We start from the raw sequence: 16,421 nt of genomic DNA, 5'->3' as shown, positions 1-16,421 counted from the left end.
ATATATATATATATATATATATATATATATATATATATATATACATATATATATATATGTATATGTATATATATATATATATATATATATATGCACATATATGTGTGTATATGTATACATACATATACATATACATACATTAGTGGCATATATGTATATATATGCCACTAATTAGTGGCAGTCTGAAGCCTCTACCAAGTATGTTTACATTTTGAAACGAGCAGCACCAGGAGGTAAGAAACAACGGTTTTCAGTTATCTCATCTGGCAACTTACCGTTCGTAACAATTCTTTGGGCTGGCAGGAACTTTGAGTGGCAGGGGGGCTTTGATTGGTGACGTTGGCGTGCTGACGCTTCCCTTGGAGGAGACTGTGATGGGGTAGCCATGGCCTCCGGCCGACCCTTTCCCAGCGCTGCCTTTGGCCTGCCTGTGTCCCACCGGCAGTGGCAGGGTGTCGCACTCCCTCCTCACCTGCCCCAGAGGCTCACTGCTTATGATGGAGTACCCCTCGTACTCCTCGTCCTCCCCTTCCCCCGCCACTCCTCCCCGGTGATTGCTCAGTCGCCCTCTCGGCAGACCCCGGTGTGTGCCGCCGCCGTACGGGCCCGCCGCCGCCGCCGCCCGAGGTCCATCCGGCTCCTGCTGGTGCTGGCCGACCGGCCGCTGGCCGACGACGTCGCTCCCCGCCGGCTCGGGTCGGGACAGGAAACTGAGGGAGGAGGCCAGGGAGCTCAGGCTGTAGACGGAGATGGCGTCGCAGGACAGGTTGTCGGGGCAGACCGGGGGCAGGAAGCTCTGCTGCGGCGGCGGCGGGTAGCAGCCGAAGGAGAGCGGCAGGGACTGCGGCTGGGAGGCCGACTGGGAGGAGGACAGGGACTCCAGGGAGGAGGAGGAGTCCATGCTCAAGCGCTTGGGGAGTTCAGTGGAGTCTGAGAGAAGAGGAGGAGGAGGAGGGAGGGGAGGTCAGATGATGAGGAGATTAAATCCATCCATCTACTCTCTATTACCACACATCCTGCTCAGGGTGCTGGAGCATTTCCCATCTATGTTAGGGTGAAGGAGGGGGTACGCCCTTCACAAGTCACCCAGGAAGATCGAGAGGCAACCTGGTCACGCTCACATTCACTAAGACAGACAATTAAGACTTCACAGTTGGACTGAGGCTGGAGACCAGAGTCTGATGGGGAGCATGCAAACCCCACACAGAAACCAAAAGGAGGTCCGAATCAAACGTGCCACTGTGCCGCCGCCCTCGAGGAAACGACAGGATTTTTAAGGCTGAAATCAAAGTCTCGTTCTCACCAAAGAGCGCCAGAAGAGACTGAAGGGCGAAGTGCATGATCCGCCGGCTCGCCTGCTTTCCCGTCTTCAGCACGACCTCCTCCTGACCCACCTCACACAGATCAAACCCTGGCAGTGGAGAAAAAAAAACACCCTGTTCATTTAGTCCACTTCGGCGCGACTTGCGCACGCAGCTGTGATTTACTCTCGCGTTAAACTTTACACGCAACACCCGGAAACGCCACAGGTACAGCAAGTGTCGTTCGTGTTGAAGTGCTGCAGTTAAGACTGCTAGCAGAAGTCGGAAGTCCTATCTCCCCAGAAATGATTCTGAGAGAGTCATTCACACCTTTGTCACGTCGCGTTTAGACTTTTGTCATTCCCTGTTCACTGGTTTTGCCCAGTCAGCGCTACATCACTTGCAGGTAGTTCAAAATGCAGCCACCCGCCTACTGACTGGACAGACACTCTGGCAGCCTTATACTGGTTACCCGTAAATTTTAGCATCTGGCACAAGGTGTTATTAATTGTTTTTAAATGTCTAAAATGGTCGGGCACCATGACTTATGACTAATGTTTATTAGTCTTAAGTCATTTAACCAGTTGCTCTTGGCAGTGCAATCGGCAGTTACTCTGCTTACCCCTCTATCTATTTTGTATCTTTTATGTGTTTATTTTGTCCTTTTCTAATCTTGGCCTTAAATTGAGCTTTTACTATTTTACTACGTTGTTGTTCAATTGTTGTGTTTTATTGTTATTTATTGTGATTATGCCTTTTTTTTTCCAACTGTACAGCACTTTGTTCATCTGAGGTCATGACAAAGTGCTCTATAAATAAGCTTTGACTTGACTTTTTAATGAGTTGCAATTATTTTTATTTAGGGCAAGTAAGTTTTGTGTCTCACCGAGAGCAGCCAGGAACTCGTGGCAGCCTGGAAGCCTCCAGAGCTGCACGCTTATCGACACCTGAATGGGAGCCAGTGAGAAGTCTTGCTCCTTGTCACCCGACTGCAGCTGCACCAGCACTTGATGAAGCTTTGGGGGTGAGAAACAGGGGATTGCAATGAGGGTAAAGGATAGCAGACAGAAATAAACAAGAGGTTCTGTGTCACAGAGGCTTTGGGTGTCGGGAACGATTTCACAGCAAGGCAAAAAAAAAAAAAAAAAAAAAAAGGACTTATGCAGCACGCACATCACAAAGAGCTTTCCAAATAGGGTGTTTGTTGAAATTTTACTTTCGCTTTTGACACTTCTGAAAACTCAGAGTTCCACAAATCACTCAATGAGGTCATCACGGCACACTTACCATTCCTACCATGCATTTAACGGCCTTTGTGAGGAGGGTATAAGAAAGAAGGAAACAGAACTTCAGTGTTGAGTTTAATTCAGCGCGCACTCAGACGTGGACGACGGCCTTTGTCCATGTGTACGGGTGATGACGAATGAAACGCACATGGGACAACAGCATAAAAGAGCCTGCATCAGAGTAACGCGGAGCGGGAGGCTGAGCGAGTACGAGGTGAGTGTGAAAAGTGTGGTGACGTCCGGGTGAGATGCACAAGGAGATGAGCGACTGCTGCTGCAGCAGCGCGATGATGAGTTGAACTGAATGGGCTTCTCCATGACGCGTGGCAGTACCTTATGAATGAGCTGCTCTCCAGCCTCGGACGTTGTGACCAGTTTGCAGAGAGCCAGCAGCGCCGCTGGAGTCAGACCTGGAGACGGCGGGAGGGTTCTGGTTAGTTCTGAAGGGGTGTGTGCCAAAGCTTTGCAGTTGAGAAACAATCCCTCTGTGATGTCACAAAGGGCACTGAGATCTCACAGAGGCCTCTGCCAGGTTAATGAGAAGTGGAGTCTGGGATGAAAAATAAAGTGTACACTGTAGCTCAGGAGGTAGAGCGGGTTGTCCAATGACTGAAAGGTTGGCAGTTCAAATCCCGCTCCATCCCCGTCTGTCGTGTTGTCCTTGGGCAACCCACAGTGCCTTGTACGAATGTGAGTGCATGTTGGGTGGTGGTCGGAGGGGCAGATTGGCCGCCACGCTTCTGTCAGTCTGCCCCAGATCAGCTGTAGCTTACCACCACCAGTGTGAATGCAGTGTGAATGAATACTGGATTCGATGTGAAGTGGTTCGGCTGCCTTGAACAGTGCTATATCAATCCAATCCGTTATAATCATTACTATAATCAAACTTTTAGAGAACACAAAATAATTCCCTAAATGCCGGCCGACAGGCACGAGGCGCGATCTGATGTGTGGTAAGGCTGTGGTACCGAGCAGGGACTGGAGCGTGGTGCTGCACTGCTGCAGCCGGTCCCCCGGGTCTGAGGTGGGGAAGAACACCATCGCAGGGAGACCAGCGGCGCTTCCGGAGAAGTCCAAGCGGAAACCGACGGCAGAGAGGAGGGCCTGCCAGCCGGGAACCCCGCCCACCTGGAGAAGACACATGCGGCCGTGAATGCTGACAGAGGCGGGACTTTGTTTATTGACTGACAAAGTGCTAACCAGCTGACCTTGTTCTCGACGCTCTGCTGCGACGTGTACATGGGGTTGCACTGGCCGCTCTGGATACGCTGCAAAGACTTCTCGACCTGCGGAGGGAAGCAAAGTTGATGCTCCAGCTGAGTAGACAAATGGCTGACATTATGTAATGCACCTTAAGATGTCACCGAAGAACATGCTGGATGGGGACGAGAGAGGCAGGGCGGAGCTTAAAATAAGTCTTGAGCCGTCAGTTACGAAGAAGGCGTCTCACCAGGTGTAATAGCACCCTGAGGGCGTCCCTGGCCCTCTCCGGGTACTGCAGGATCTCTGCCAGGGCCTGACCCACCAGCGACATGGGGCTGTTGAGCTTCACGTCGCTCCCCACCAACATGTAACCTAAGGGAAAACATTTACTGAGATGTGACGATGCCTCTGAAATACACTAATCAGAAGTGTCCATAAAAATGTTTTTTTTTGGATAAACACCAGTAGCGAATATTTACAGAGGACTGGGCCTCAAGCCGATTTACCTTCTCGGTTCTGATGGTCAACAGAAGGCGCAGCTAAACGTTTGAGTCTGAACACTCTCTAGAAATGTGCAGTCCGCTCACCGGCCCAGTTGGAGGGGTGCGAGAAGTGCTTGCTGCTCTGCAGTGTCTTCATGGCTTCCGTCAGAGCCGCGCTGACCTTGGTGCCGTTGAGCAGGGCCGTGTAGAAGGCGTGCGTGAAGAGCTTGGAGGCGGCCACGGGCACGGGCCACAGGGAGACGCACACGCACTGGACGCCCGCAGCCAGGAAGGCTCTGGTCAGGCCCACCACCCCGTCGGGCGTCACCCTGCAGCTGGACTCCGGGTACAACCTGAGGGGCCCCCGAAAGAGACGTAAGGACAGTGGGAAGAAGCCAAACAGTTCATGTTAATGTTTAAGGTTGAAAATCAAACATTATCATTCAAGAAATGCTTAGATTAAAAAGGTCAAACAGTAGAGATAGTCCGATAATACCGGCCGGCCGATAATATCAGCCCAATATTATAATTTTTTGTAATATCTGTATCGTATCGTTATCGGTTTTTCCTCCGATAATAGAAACATGAAACGCTGGGTTTCGCCAAATGCGCAGGAATATAAATCATGGAAGCATGCGGGGGTGCAGGTTTTGATTTTGCTCAGTATTTAACAATGGGCTAAAGACTGTGCACTTTTTTTTCCTGTTTTTTCTTTTCTTTTGCTTATTCATGACTTCCTGTATTTGTTATGGTGATGCTGAATTACTGAAAGTCAGAGATTTGTTTTGTGGGGGTGGGAATCAATAAGTCTTCACTTCTTCTCTCTGCTTTTTGATTATGTAAACTGTAGCAGTTATAGCTGCATGTTATTCTGTTGCTTTTGACATTTCTGCTCACATGTTAAAAATAAACAATCAACCAGCCAAAAGCTATTTCAGATTTTTACCTCAGAACCACCAGTTTGACCGCCAGGCTCAGGTCCAGTATGTCCGCAGCAGTGAGCAGCAAGTCGTTCAGCGGCGGGCTGTCGCACGCGCCATCCGCTTCGCACACGCTCTCTCCGTCCTCCGGGCTGCCGTGACTCCTGAACAAACCCTCCCCGTCCTGAAGGGCAGCCTCGCCCGGGCTTGACGCCCCGCGCGGCGACTTCTCCCTGGGTCTCCCAGCCGCCCTCTCCATGCCGCCACCGCCGTGCTCCTGGCTCGGGGCGAGGATCAGAGCGGCGAGCTTCCAAGAAATATGAGTGGCAAAGTGGACGCACTCGGCCTGGCCCAGAGCCGCCAGCACGCGCTCCTTGGTGGCGTTGGCCCCGGTGAGCGGGTGACAGCCCAGCTGCTCCCCCAGCCACAGAGCTTCCTCCTGGGCCGAGGGCAAAGGGCCCCACAACCAGCGGCCCATCACGGAGGGCGGCAGGCGAGGGGCCCCGACCACGGCTGCTACCGAGCCGCCGTCGGAGCAAAGCAGCGGGCCGCCGCGACGGGGGTGAGGCTGTGGGACGAACGCACAGGTTTCACTTTGGACTGGATTCGCTTCAACTTCATTGTCAACGCACAATGCACAAGTACAGAGCAACCGAATGCAGTTGGCATTCAAACAGAGGTGCCTAGCAGTGAATTAAATACAGTGTATACACATTAGATGATAGAATCTACATTATGTGTGTGTGTGTGTGTGTGTTCATAGTGTTAATTAAAAGATAACTGTTGCTATAAGGCACAGGCATGAAACACTACTTCTTTGTTTCATTTCCTATAGTTTCATATAGTGGGATATAGTGATGCTGGTATTGCTGGTTGCTACAATGACATACATTTTAATACAAAGCTAAAAGAAAATGATAAAAAATAAAATAAAACAATGATTCTGGGATAGAAGATGGACACTGAAAGGTCCCACAACAACATAAAGTGTTTGTGGCCTGTCGGTAATGAGAAGAGTCAATCCTTTACTTCTCTTGAAAAAAATGTGTGCCAAAACTGACAGTTTTGGAAACCGGCCCTTTGTGATGTCACAGAAGAGGGTTGTTACATCACTGCTGCCTCTACTTGTGCAATTTCATCTATTATCCAAGTTGTATATTGTATATGATTAAAATCCTGTACATATTGTTTATATTGTTTGCATGCCCAGACAATATTGCTTCATGTGTACTTCTTCCTCCCACCACTGAAATTTCAGTGGTGGGAGGGTTCATCCTTTTATATTTTAATCTTATCCTCAGGTGATTGACAGCAGACCTAAACGTGTAAGTCCTGTCCGTCCACTAAACATATGGTACACAAATAGAAGCTGAAAACTGAGGGCTAAATGTGCTGCTTTCTAGAGTGCTATCAAGTTTTTTTTTAAAGTGATTAGTCGTCCAGGATAAAAAAACAAAAGGACTGAAAAATAATCTTTTCAGTAACATGCAATCTTCTTACCTTCGCCGTTTCCCTCAGACTCCCTAGAGAAGGCACAGAAATGAGGCTGAACCTTTCGTAGAGATACTCGTTGGAGGAGCTGCCTTTGAGCAAGGCAAACGGTATGAGGTAAAGCTCGCCCTCCAGCACCAGCACCAGCTGCCTGTGTCTGCCCACCGGTCCGCTGCTGTGCATCAGTCCCTGAGGAGACAGCCGGCAACTCTTGCTGTGAATAAAAGCTGAAACTGTCTGATGGATTTAAAAAAAAGAAAGAAAAAAAAAAAAGACATGAGCACGAACCCCTTCCATCGGCGCGATCAGCAGGTCGTAAAGGGCTCGCAGCGGAGGCTTGCTGATGTTGCTCGGACGGAGATGAGGAGAAGAAAGGCTTTCCTTCGCAGGGGACATGGTGGCGCTGTACAAGCTCGTCATACTCTGACAACTTCTAAAAAAATTTAAAAAAATTACACAGAACACGACATTAAATTTGTCCAGAGCTGCTCTTACAGGAGAACACCTATTGCATCCTACTAGATGTCAATATTGTATTTGTCCATGTGACGTTTTGCAGGGTTGGGAACCCTGATCGGGTTTACATTAGCAGGTGATACCAGATTCCAAAAGCAAGAATCAAAATGTTCACTTAATTTTATGTTTATGTCTATACTTTTTTTTTTTTTTTTTTAATGTTTTTATTTATTTGAAGAGGAAAATGCACATTCATTTACATTCTTATTCCTGTCAAAAAATCATGTTATAAAATCACATAAAAAGGACACAGAAGTCATATTATATACAAATAGGGATACAGGAGACATAAAATGACAGTAAAAACATGTATTGTAAATGTAATTGCAATGCACATGAGGTTGTCAATATTATTACAGTTCACCCTGGTCAGCTGCAACACGTGATTAACGCACCCAAAATACGTAGTCAGCTAGCTGCAGTGACAGAGCCTGACCTGTTGAAGAGGTTGTTTCTGGACACCATGCGGAGGTAGCCGGTGGGGTCGGCGCCCGAGGGGAGTTTGTTGGTCAGCTCCTCAAACTGCTGCTCGAGCAGATCCCCGGCTTCGCTCTCTGTCTCGCTGCAGGAGGAAACTCTGCAGAGCACAGGAGGCGTGGCAGGGCGATCAGGACCGGTGAGTCATGTTGTCGAGTCCTCGACAACATGCTAAACATGCTAACACTGAGAACACTGGCTGGATTTCACCCACTACTGTACTACAAAAAAGTCATCTGCAGTCTCGCTAGCAAACTGCTCTCTTGGCGTCTGCTCCACGGTACAACTCATTATTTTCAATCTCCCTTTTGGTCAGTTATTTCCCTTTAAGTCATAGCTTATAAACTGATTTGACCTGGACACATGAAATATGAAATATGGGGCTTGACATCGTGTCATCAAACACGATTGCAGAGCTTGTACGCGGTTGGCTTAGCATCAGACAGCGGCCGGGACTCACCTGCTGTAGTGGCTGTCTACCCCTAGGGCCTCTCTGGCATTGCCGATGTACTGCTCCAGAGTCAGAGGGCCTCCACCCGCTCCTGCTCCACTCTGCGGACTCCTGGCACCATCCTGGTACTCGGATCCATCCGCCCCAGCCTCTCCCAGATACACCTCGTTGAATTTAACGATACCTGTTGGTGGCGGAGTTTGACGGAGAACATGAATGGTGTTTTCCATAACTGGCAATGCTTTGAATTTAGAACTGCCCATTCTATGCCGCAAGAGGAGGACAGATTTTGAGGAAATATTATTATCATAAGCAGCAGAAAAATTCTCCCCCTCCATGGGAAGGAGGCCAGAGAGCCCCTTTGACAGCAAAGTCAAAAAACATTTACAGCCAAGGTTTTATCCTGCTCTGTCTTTAAATGTCATGGAAATGGAATTATGAGGTACGTGTGCACACTGGGGTGACATTTCGACCTGAGGGTGGCACGAGACCAAACGTCACTGCAGAGCGAAATAAAAGAGTTCATCAAGTGTGCGGAGTAAATGTCAAAGCCAGTGGTCCTCAAAAAGATTGGGGCTCATTTTCCGCATTTACTCCCAAAGACTCAGACATTTGGCATTCGGGGAAGGTCCTCTGGAACAAAAATATTCCCTTTGTCTGTGGCCTTTCCCAGTGTCGGCCACAAGTCAGCACTGAGAGTTTGTGAGTGTGTGTGTGAGTGTGTGGCGCCCACCTGTGCCCGGAGCTATCAGCCAGCTGTACAGGAAGCCTCCAGCCAGGGAGTAGTAGAGGACCATGGCCCTCTGGCTGTTGACCGTCTCCAGAATGTGCTCCACGGTGACTGGGATGTAGGAGTCGGCGCTGCTTCCCGCTTGCTGGCTCGCCTTCTGACGCTCGACGAGGAGGTCGGCGAAGGCCCGCGTCCGGCCGCGCTCGGCGATGGCCAGCGCCTCGTCGTGCCGGCCTGGGAGGGGAATTTGTGAGAATAAGGCGGCGCAAATGAAGCAAAGTCATGCGGAGGTGAAGTCGTTATTCGTGGGCCGCCGACAGGCACGGCGTGAGGGCGAGAAACCCACGCACACAAAGATTAAGGCTCGCAGACGCGGCGGCGGCTGCGACAGGGATCAGTCGACTCACCCAGGCTGACGAGGACCCTCTGGAGAGCCTGGTACGCGCTGGTTTGCAGATCAAACAGGGAGAGCTTGTAATCAGCGCTGTGCTGCATCTCGTGGCGGATCGTCTCGAACAACACCGACGCCCTGTACAACTGGAGCGATGCACCAAAAAAACAAAAAAACAAACAAACAGGTGCTGCGTGTCACAGTCTGTGTTTGGAGTATATTCAAAGAACATATTGTGGGGATGGAAGAGATGTGTTTTTTTCCCCCTCTCGTGTTTACATTAAAAACGCTGTCAAGTATTCATAGTTCCTTCAGTCTCAGCAGTAACCACTTGGGGGCACTATACATATGACTAAAAACTCGCAGTGCAGTTCATTGATGTGAAACAGTCTCGTCCACCCAGTTGTGCTGGATTACTCTCATGTGTTTTACTGCTGTTGTGTCATTTCCAGACTCTTTGTTAAACAGTAATCATTTAAATGGCTGTTTATACAAGATTGTTTAACATATCAAATTCAACAAGAAAAGAAAGGTGGACAAATACAGTGGTGAGTACAGTAATGTTGAGAGGGTTTAGAGCAGACATGGGCAAACTACGGCCCGGAGGCCACAAATGGCCCATTAAGCCATTTAATCCCGCCTGCCCAACTTGAAGAAAATATATTAATAGTAAGAAACTCATAAAAAAAAAATCTACATTTCATCCATTTTTCAGTGTTTTAAGAGTCATTTCAATAAAGAGTTAAACGCCGTATGATTTACAGAGAGTGCCATGGTGGAAAAGACAGGAAGCAGTTTAACATGTTAACATTCTCTTTGGCGGTGACCAGGATGCATCAGGATCCAGAATGAGGACATTAGAGGGACAGTGGATGTGAGATGTTTTGGAAAGAAAGGCAGAAAAGGCCAGATTGAGAAGGTTGAAGGATGTTGGGGTTGGAACTGGGAGAAAGAGCTGATAGCAGATTGATATGGATGTGGTTAAAGAGGACAGGAAGTTAGTTGGTGTGAGGGAGGAGGATGGATGGAGGAGGGAACAGCCCACAGGAGAAAAAGAAGACAAGAATTTTGACCAACTTCAACATCCTCTGTGCTTTTAGTCCACTCGGGGGCGAAACAGATTCAGAATAATATGAGCAACAACAACCTGATGTTGCGCCTCCTCCAGGTTCCCGCCGGCCCACAGGGACAGGCCGAGGCGGTGGCGTATCTTGGCTTCCTCTTCCCTCTGACCCAGCTGCTCCGCCAGGCGCAGACCTTGAGAAGAAAAGGAAACGACTGAAGCCGAGATCAAACGCGTCGGCGCCCCGCGGGCTGAGCCGAGACTCTCGCCGCTCTTCACTCTCACGACGACAACTGTTGCTTGCATTCCAAGGGAAACTTAAACTGAGCCCTCGGCGCTCCCATTGTTTCGCTGCTGCCGCCGCCTTTCATCGCGCTCGCACCCTCAGCGCTGTCGGGAGCCGCACCTCGTTCTCGTCCCAGGTAGCGTTTCATCCGTCCCGCTGTCTGGCAGCAGACAGCTGCAGCGCATCATATAATTAGATGCTCAGATTGGCGGCGGGGGGTTGGGGGGTGTCTCAGTCAACACTGAGTATTGCTGTTTGTCTGTTCCTCCAATTGGTTGGCGGAGGTTAATTGGAGGCGCAATGGCTTCCTCAGACGTGTCTTCAGTTCAGCTCTGTGTTGAATCTCCTTGTTGCCAGTCGAGTTAATGATCAATTAAAAACCAAAGGACGCCTCAGGAAAGCGACAAGACGTGACTGAGTCCTAAAGATTCGGCAAAAAGCCCAGACAAGAAGTTCCCACTTTGCGAGTAAAGTCGTAATATTGTTTGTTTTGTTGTCGTCTTTTAATTTGGTGCACGCGTTGTGCTTGCTGCGCCTCGGGCTCAGTGTCCATAACAACAGAATAAAGCAGGATTATTTTTAAGGAGCCTTCAGAGACCTGTGCGGTGAGAGGCATTTGTTCAGAGTAGCACTCAGGTTCGAGACTCAGTCAAAAGTCAAATCAAACAGGATTATTGACACGAGCCGCCAGAAGCGCCGCCAAATCTCGGGGTAAACACCCGGGCCGCTGATCCTCTATTAGCTGCCGTACTAGGCTCATGAATACCTTTCATGCAGCCGGATGCTCTCTGAAGTACAACTTCGCAATGTTCCCGGGCCTAAACAAGTCTGACTTGAAACGAGATACCCCCGCGTGCAGATCAAAGCCTGTGCTGCAAAAAAAAGAAGAAGAAGACGAAGAAAAAAAAAAGAAAACTCAGAGCCCTCGCTGAAAGTGTGTGTGTGTGTGTGGCTGCGGGGCAAGGTAAAACTGACGACCCTCTTCTCTTCTCCTCTCATCATCAGGAGTGGAAAGTTTGCCGATACGTGTGTGTGTGTGTGTGGGGGGGAAACAGATTGCTTTTGAAATGTCAAAAACTAAATTTCCACTTTAAATGGAGTAAACCGTGAGAGAATGAAGACAAATTTTGCGAGTGTAATCAGGAAAATGTACCACTGAGATTACTGTACAATTATACTACAGTAGCAGCGACAAGTCAGTTGCTCGACGTGGTTGTTGTCAACTCACGGCCGCTCAGGTTGCAGGGCGGGGGGGGGAGGGGTTCAGAGCTGTGACATCAGCGTTTCCAAAAAAGATCGGTTTCAGCGTTTACGTGAGGGTTACAGGTGGAATATCGGGGCTAGCAACCTTACTTCCTCTTTGCTATGTAGGGCTGGGCGATATGACGGTATATATCGTCTGGACGATAGAAAATGTCTATCGTTTAACATGAAACTCTATCTTTTATATCGCGGTGTCGCAAAGTACGCTTTACGGGCAGTATTTGACGTCGGCGACGCGCCATACGGCTAGCTAAGGCACGCTGCAGTGTTATCAACTTGGTGACTTTCTCGCTAAATCTGCTGACTTTCCAACTCCCCATGGCGACTTATTTTTTTTTTTATAATTTTTTTCAAAAGCGACTAGCATCAAATCTAGCGATTTTTCCAGTATTTTGGAGACCGACATGAGAGCACTTGTCATTCCTCCTCTGGTCAAAACTAAAAGCTAAAGATACGTGACACTCATAAAAGCAGCAGTGAGGCTCCGGCTAGCCAAACCTCTTCACTAATTAATGATACTGTGCATTGAAACACTAACTAACTAACTGAACCTCTTTTAGACACAATTCCAAAAAATGTGAATCGTATACAACAATACCCTGTTCATAAAAATAACATGGGGTAGATTGTAGTAAATATATTTAATATTTTAATATAATTATTTCACTTATATAATAATAATAATAATAATACATTTTTTTAATTGAATTTACCAAAAATGTGCTATATCGTGATGTATATCGTATCGGGATATAAAATGAGCTATATCGGGAAATGAAATTTTATGTCATTCTCACCCTACACCACAGTGTAAACATCTCATTCAGTTTTTAGCGGTTTGCAACTTCAAAAAAGGTGAACCAAAGAAACAACCTACCTTCCTGCAGGTACATCACAGCCTGCGCGTAGTTTTGCAGTGCGTGGTGTATCCTCCCCAGGCTCCCATAGGCCAGGGTTTTGGCGATCAGGTCGTTGGTCTGCGCCGCCACGCTCAGGTGCTGCTCCTGGAAGACCACGGCCCGCTCGAAGTTCCCCAGCGCCTCGTAGGTGAGGCCCAGGTTGCCGTAGGCCCGACACTGGCTACCCACGCAGCCCGTCTGCTCGGCTATATCCAGAGCCCTCTGGTGCCACTGGCAGACAGAGATTCAAAATGTCACTTATAGGCCCAATGGGCATCGTGTACAGAGAGCTACTGGTGTAAAATGGAAGAGAAAAGGCCAATGTGAGTATTCAGCTGTATAACAGAAGTAAAAAAAAATATAATTGCTGACATTATATCTTCCTGACAGTGCAAAAGGTCATTTCACTGTCTCCTGCTCACTTGCACTACCACCACTGCACGTACTTCTCCATCACATTATCATATGCAATGTATAAAGATTCAGGCCTAATTAGTCCACATGCTCTGTATTCCTCACCCTTAATTTTATGTATTTGTGAGTGTTTATGTTTGTGTTGTGTTTATATGTGTGTGAGAAATGTGCGAGATCTATCTATCTATCTATCTATCTATCTATAAAAACAATGGCGGCCCGTGCATTTCACATCTAGGCCTTCAGTAGTGTCGTACTCAGTCCTTCCTCCAATGAATACACCTCATAATACAATCAGTGTTGTCAAAATCCCCAAAATAAATGACGATTTTAAGACAATATTCCAACAAAGTTTGGGCAAAGTGTGCTTTGTTAGCTTAAACAAGTTTGTCCAATAAGACCCTTACACTATTCATATTCTTATATATAAATAATATTAATATTAATATATTAAGTTTTTATCAATATAAAAATCGTAACTCAGGCCAATTTATTTTCAATAAACAGACTATGGACAGTCACTTTATTATCATATTAATGGGAAAAAGGTAACTCTTCTGAGTATGTTTAGGCCAGCAGAGAAGGTCTTGCCGGCCCTGACGGCCGAACCCTGCTGAAAAATCACGTCGGACAAACGGAGTAGCGAACCTGCAGCGCCGTCTCGTTGTCCGCCATCAGCTGGTAGACGCCTCCCAGCGCGTTGCTCGCCTCGGCCTCCAGGGACTTGTCCTGGCAGCAAGCAAAAAGAGCAGCATTTAACCACGGCATTCCCAGATTGTACACAAAGCAGAGGCCGAAGGAATCCGAAGGGCCCTCACCCCCGCCGTGCGCGCGATGCCGAGCTGGTGCTCCAGGCAGGAGAGGGCCTGCTCGTAGTTGCCCAGCTGGCTGTGCAAGGTCCCCAGTTCGCAGTAGGCCTGAGCCTTCTCGCCGCCCTCCCCGCCCAGCTCGTGGGCCACCACCAGCCGCTTCTCCAGGCACACCAGCGCCTGCTGAAGGCTGCCCGTCGCCCTGCAGCGTGAGGAGGACAAGACGGAAATCCATTACTGTCAGGAGGGAGGAGGAAAATGCGTCCTACTGGATCCTTCCGCAATTAAAGGGAAGAAGAAGATGTATAGATTCAGCAGAGTTTTCAGCGGTGTGGTCAAATGTCCTGCAGGAGCAGGAAGAAAAGAGTTCGAAAAGAGATAGGAAAGCTTGCACTCCGGAAGATTCATTGTTGTTTTTTTTAATCACGTTTATTTTATTTTTTTTTATGATCATCAACATTATTACTGGAATTGAACTCACACCATTACATACAGCACATGAATATGTCTCTAATTAAATATGTGCGCGCTGGAGGCGTGAAAAGCCAATTTGAGGCTTCCCGCACCGACGCTGTCGCGCGCCGCCGAAGCAACGACCGGGTTAATGAGAACATAAATATATGTACGTCCAGGAAAAATAACAATACGGCGGAAAACAAAAAGAGACGCGAGAGAAAGAAAACAGCAGTTCATGGAAAAGGCCCTCCGGCGAGTTGTTCACATCGTGTAACCACCAAAGCCACCGCGCTCGCTGTAATTGTCATTTCCTGCCCTTTAACTTTTCCTTCATATCTGTTCGCTTTCCCACTTCCATAACGGGGCGGTGCAAAAAGGAAATTAAAAACGCATGGAATTTGTAGATGCACAAAGGTAAATCCCCCAAAAAAATTTTTTAGATAAAAAGATACGAAATGCAATTAAATGCTTTTTTGATTTCACGAGAAAACAGGACGCACATCTTGCGCAGGGTGAGAACTTGTTTTGAATTTGATGCATCCTGAGCAATGGAAAATGTTGATACTGTCATGGCGTCTATTGAACTAGTATCAATGTCGCTTGCTTACGTAAAACACAAAATACATATAACTAATAAACCAACATAAAAACCCCTGCCGAAGGGCCATTGCACCTACCTGTGTGCATTGCCGAGTCCTCTGTAGGCTTTCTCCTGGTCCTGGACGTGATTGAGGCTCTGGGCAGTGGTCAGGTACTTCTCATAGTACTGAATGGCCTCCTCGAAGTCTCCCAGGGCGTCGTAACAGTCGGCGATGTTGCCGTAGGCCCTGCCCCGGTCCAGCATGCTCTCGGTCCCGCTCAGCTGCTGCAGCATGGCCAGCTGCTGCTCGAAGTAGCCGATGGCCTCCTCGAACACGCCCATGTTCATCTTGGTGATGCCCATGTTCCCGTGGACCTGGGCCTCCAGCCGGGCGTCCCTGAGCCCCAGGGCCAGAGTCAGCTGGGCCTCGTAGCACTGGAAAGCCGTGCCGTAGTCCCCCATGGCCATGTGCACCGCCGCCAGGTGGCCCAGGGCGCGGCACTCCCCCTGCTGGTCGCCCAGATCCTTCCGCACGGTCAGCTCCTGGCTGTGGAAGGACAAGGCGGTGTCCAGCTGGCGGAGGAGCCTGCAGGGTCGAAGGGGAGGCGGAGGTGTCAAAGCAGAGCAGGCAGGAAGTGCCGGAGGATTCGCACGACTGGGAATCTCTTCACTTTCAGCACCTGTGGGCTGATCCCAGAGCCGAGTAGGCGTCGGCCTCCATCTTCTGATCGCCCACCTTCTGGGCCAGGGTCAGCTGCTGCTGGTAGAACCTCACCCCTCCGGCCAGATCTCCTCGGCACACGCACACGTCTCCCAGGTTCCCGAAAGCCCTGAAAACAGCCTGCAGACAGACAACTCTCTCAGAATGACGGACTCTTGCAAAAGGCGCTGAGCGAGCTCCGCGGTAGGTCCACGACCTGTGTGTTATCCAAGGCCTGGGCCAGGGAGAGCAGGTATCTCTGGCACTCCTCTGCTTTGCCGTACTCCCCGAGCGCCTTGTGGGCCAGGCCAAGGTTACAGTAGGCTTTTGCCTGAGCCAATTTGTCTTGAAGGTCCTTAGCCAAGGCCAGGTCCTGTTCATAATACCTGGGGAAGGAATCAGAGGATGCAAAAAATTTGTTTTAGCTTCAGGATATATGAGCAATTTAATAAAAATTGATGATTTCTATATAATGTACACATATGTAAAATTTTGAGGTGACCAACTAATTTCTACATTAGACTCCATCATAAGCAGTTTCATGATTGATGATCATTAAGAGTGCATGAAAATCAGTCATGATGAGAACACACTAAAAGCCATGATGCTTTGTTTTCTCTTGTATTGTTTAGCACACACAACTGTGTAATGACATAATAGTCATAATTATATAAGTGTAATAACCGTATAATACAATGCTATG

General features: G+C 48.5%; 1 protein-coding gene across 2 annotated transcripts in view; it reads right to left on the bottom strand.

Annotated features, from left to right (window-relative positions):
* ttc28 (tetratricopeptide repeat domain 28) overlaps positions 1-16,421 on the bottom strand; it is an 84,718-nt gene that overhangs the window by 3,183 nt on the left and 65,114 nt on the right. For both annotated transcript variants that reach the window (XM_076029585.1, XM_076029586.1), the window contains 22 exons: positions 15,936-16,104; positions 15,699-15,859; positions 15,116-15,604; positions 13,992-14,184; positions 13,822-13,902; positions 12,738-12,990; positions 10,396-10,505; positions 9,265-9,394; positions 8,861-9,091; positions 8,137-8,311; positions 7,636-7,776; positions 6,972-7,116; positions 6,693-6,872; positions 5,219-5,760; positions 4,378-4,625; positions 4,038-4,162; positions 3,796-3,873; positions 3,556-3,715; positions 2,921-2,997; positions 2,188-2,317; positions 1,304-1,411; positions 276-930 (listed from right to left, as the gene is read on the bottom strand). In XM_076029585.1, the coding sequence (XP_075885700.1) occupies positions 276-930; positions 1,304-1,411; positions 2,188-2,317; positions 2,921-2,997; positions 3,556-3,715; positions 3,796-3,873; positions 4,038-4,162; positions 4,378-4,625; positions 5,219-5,760; positions 6,693-6,872; positions 6,972-7,116; positions 7,636-7,776; positions 8,137-8,311; positions 8,861-9,091; positions 9,265-9,394; positions 10,396-10,505; positions 12,738-12,990; positions 13,822-13,902; positions 13,992-14,184; positions 15,116-15,604; positions 15,699-15,859; positions 15,936-16,104 (4,581 nt within the window). The remainder of the gene's footprint in view (positions 1-275; positions 931-1,303; positions 1,412-2,187; positions 2,318-2,920; positions 2,998-3,555; positions 3,716-3,795; positions 3,874-4,037; positions 4,163-4,377; positions 4,626-5,218; positions 5,761-6,692; positions 6,873-6,971; positions 7,117-7,635; positions 7,777-8,136; positions 8,312-8,860; positions 9,092-9,264; positions 9,395-10,395; positions 10,506-12,737; positions 12,991-13,821; positions 13,903-13,991; positions 14,185-15,115; positions 15,605-15,698; positions 15,860-15,935; positions 16,105-16,421) is intronic.

Source organism: Nelusetta ayraudi, unplaced genomic scaffold, assembly GCF_046127955.1.
Source record: "Nelusetta ayraudi isolate G7.1 ecotype Tasmania unplaced genomic scaffold, CSIRO-AGI_Nayr_v1 ptg000026l, whole genome shotgun sequence".
NCBI lineage: Eukaryota > Metazoa > Chordata > Actinopteri > Tetraodontiformes > Monacanthidae > Nelusetta > Nelusetta ayraudi.
This window is presented reverse-complemented; position numbering and strand designations above follow the sequence as displayed.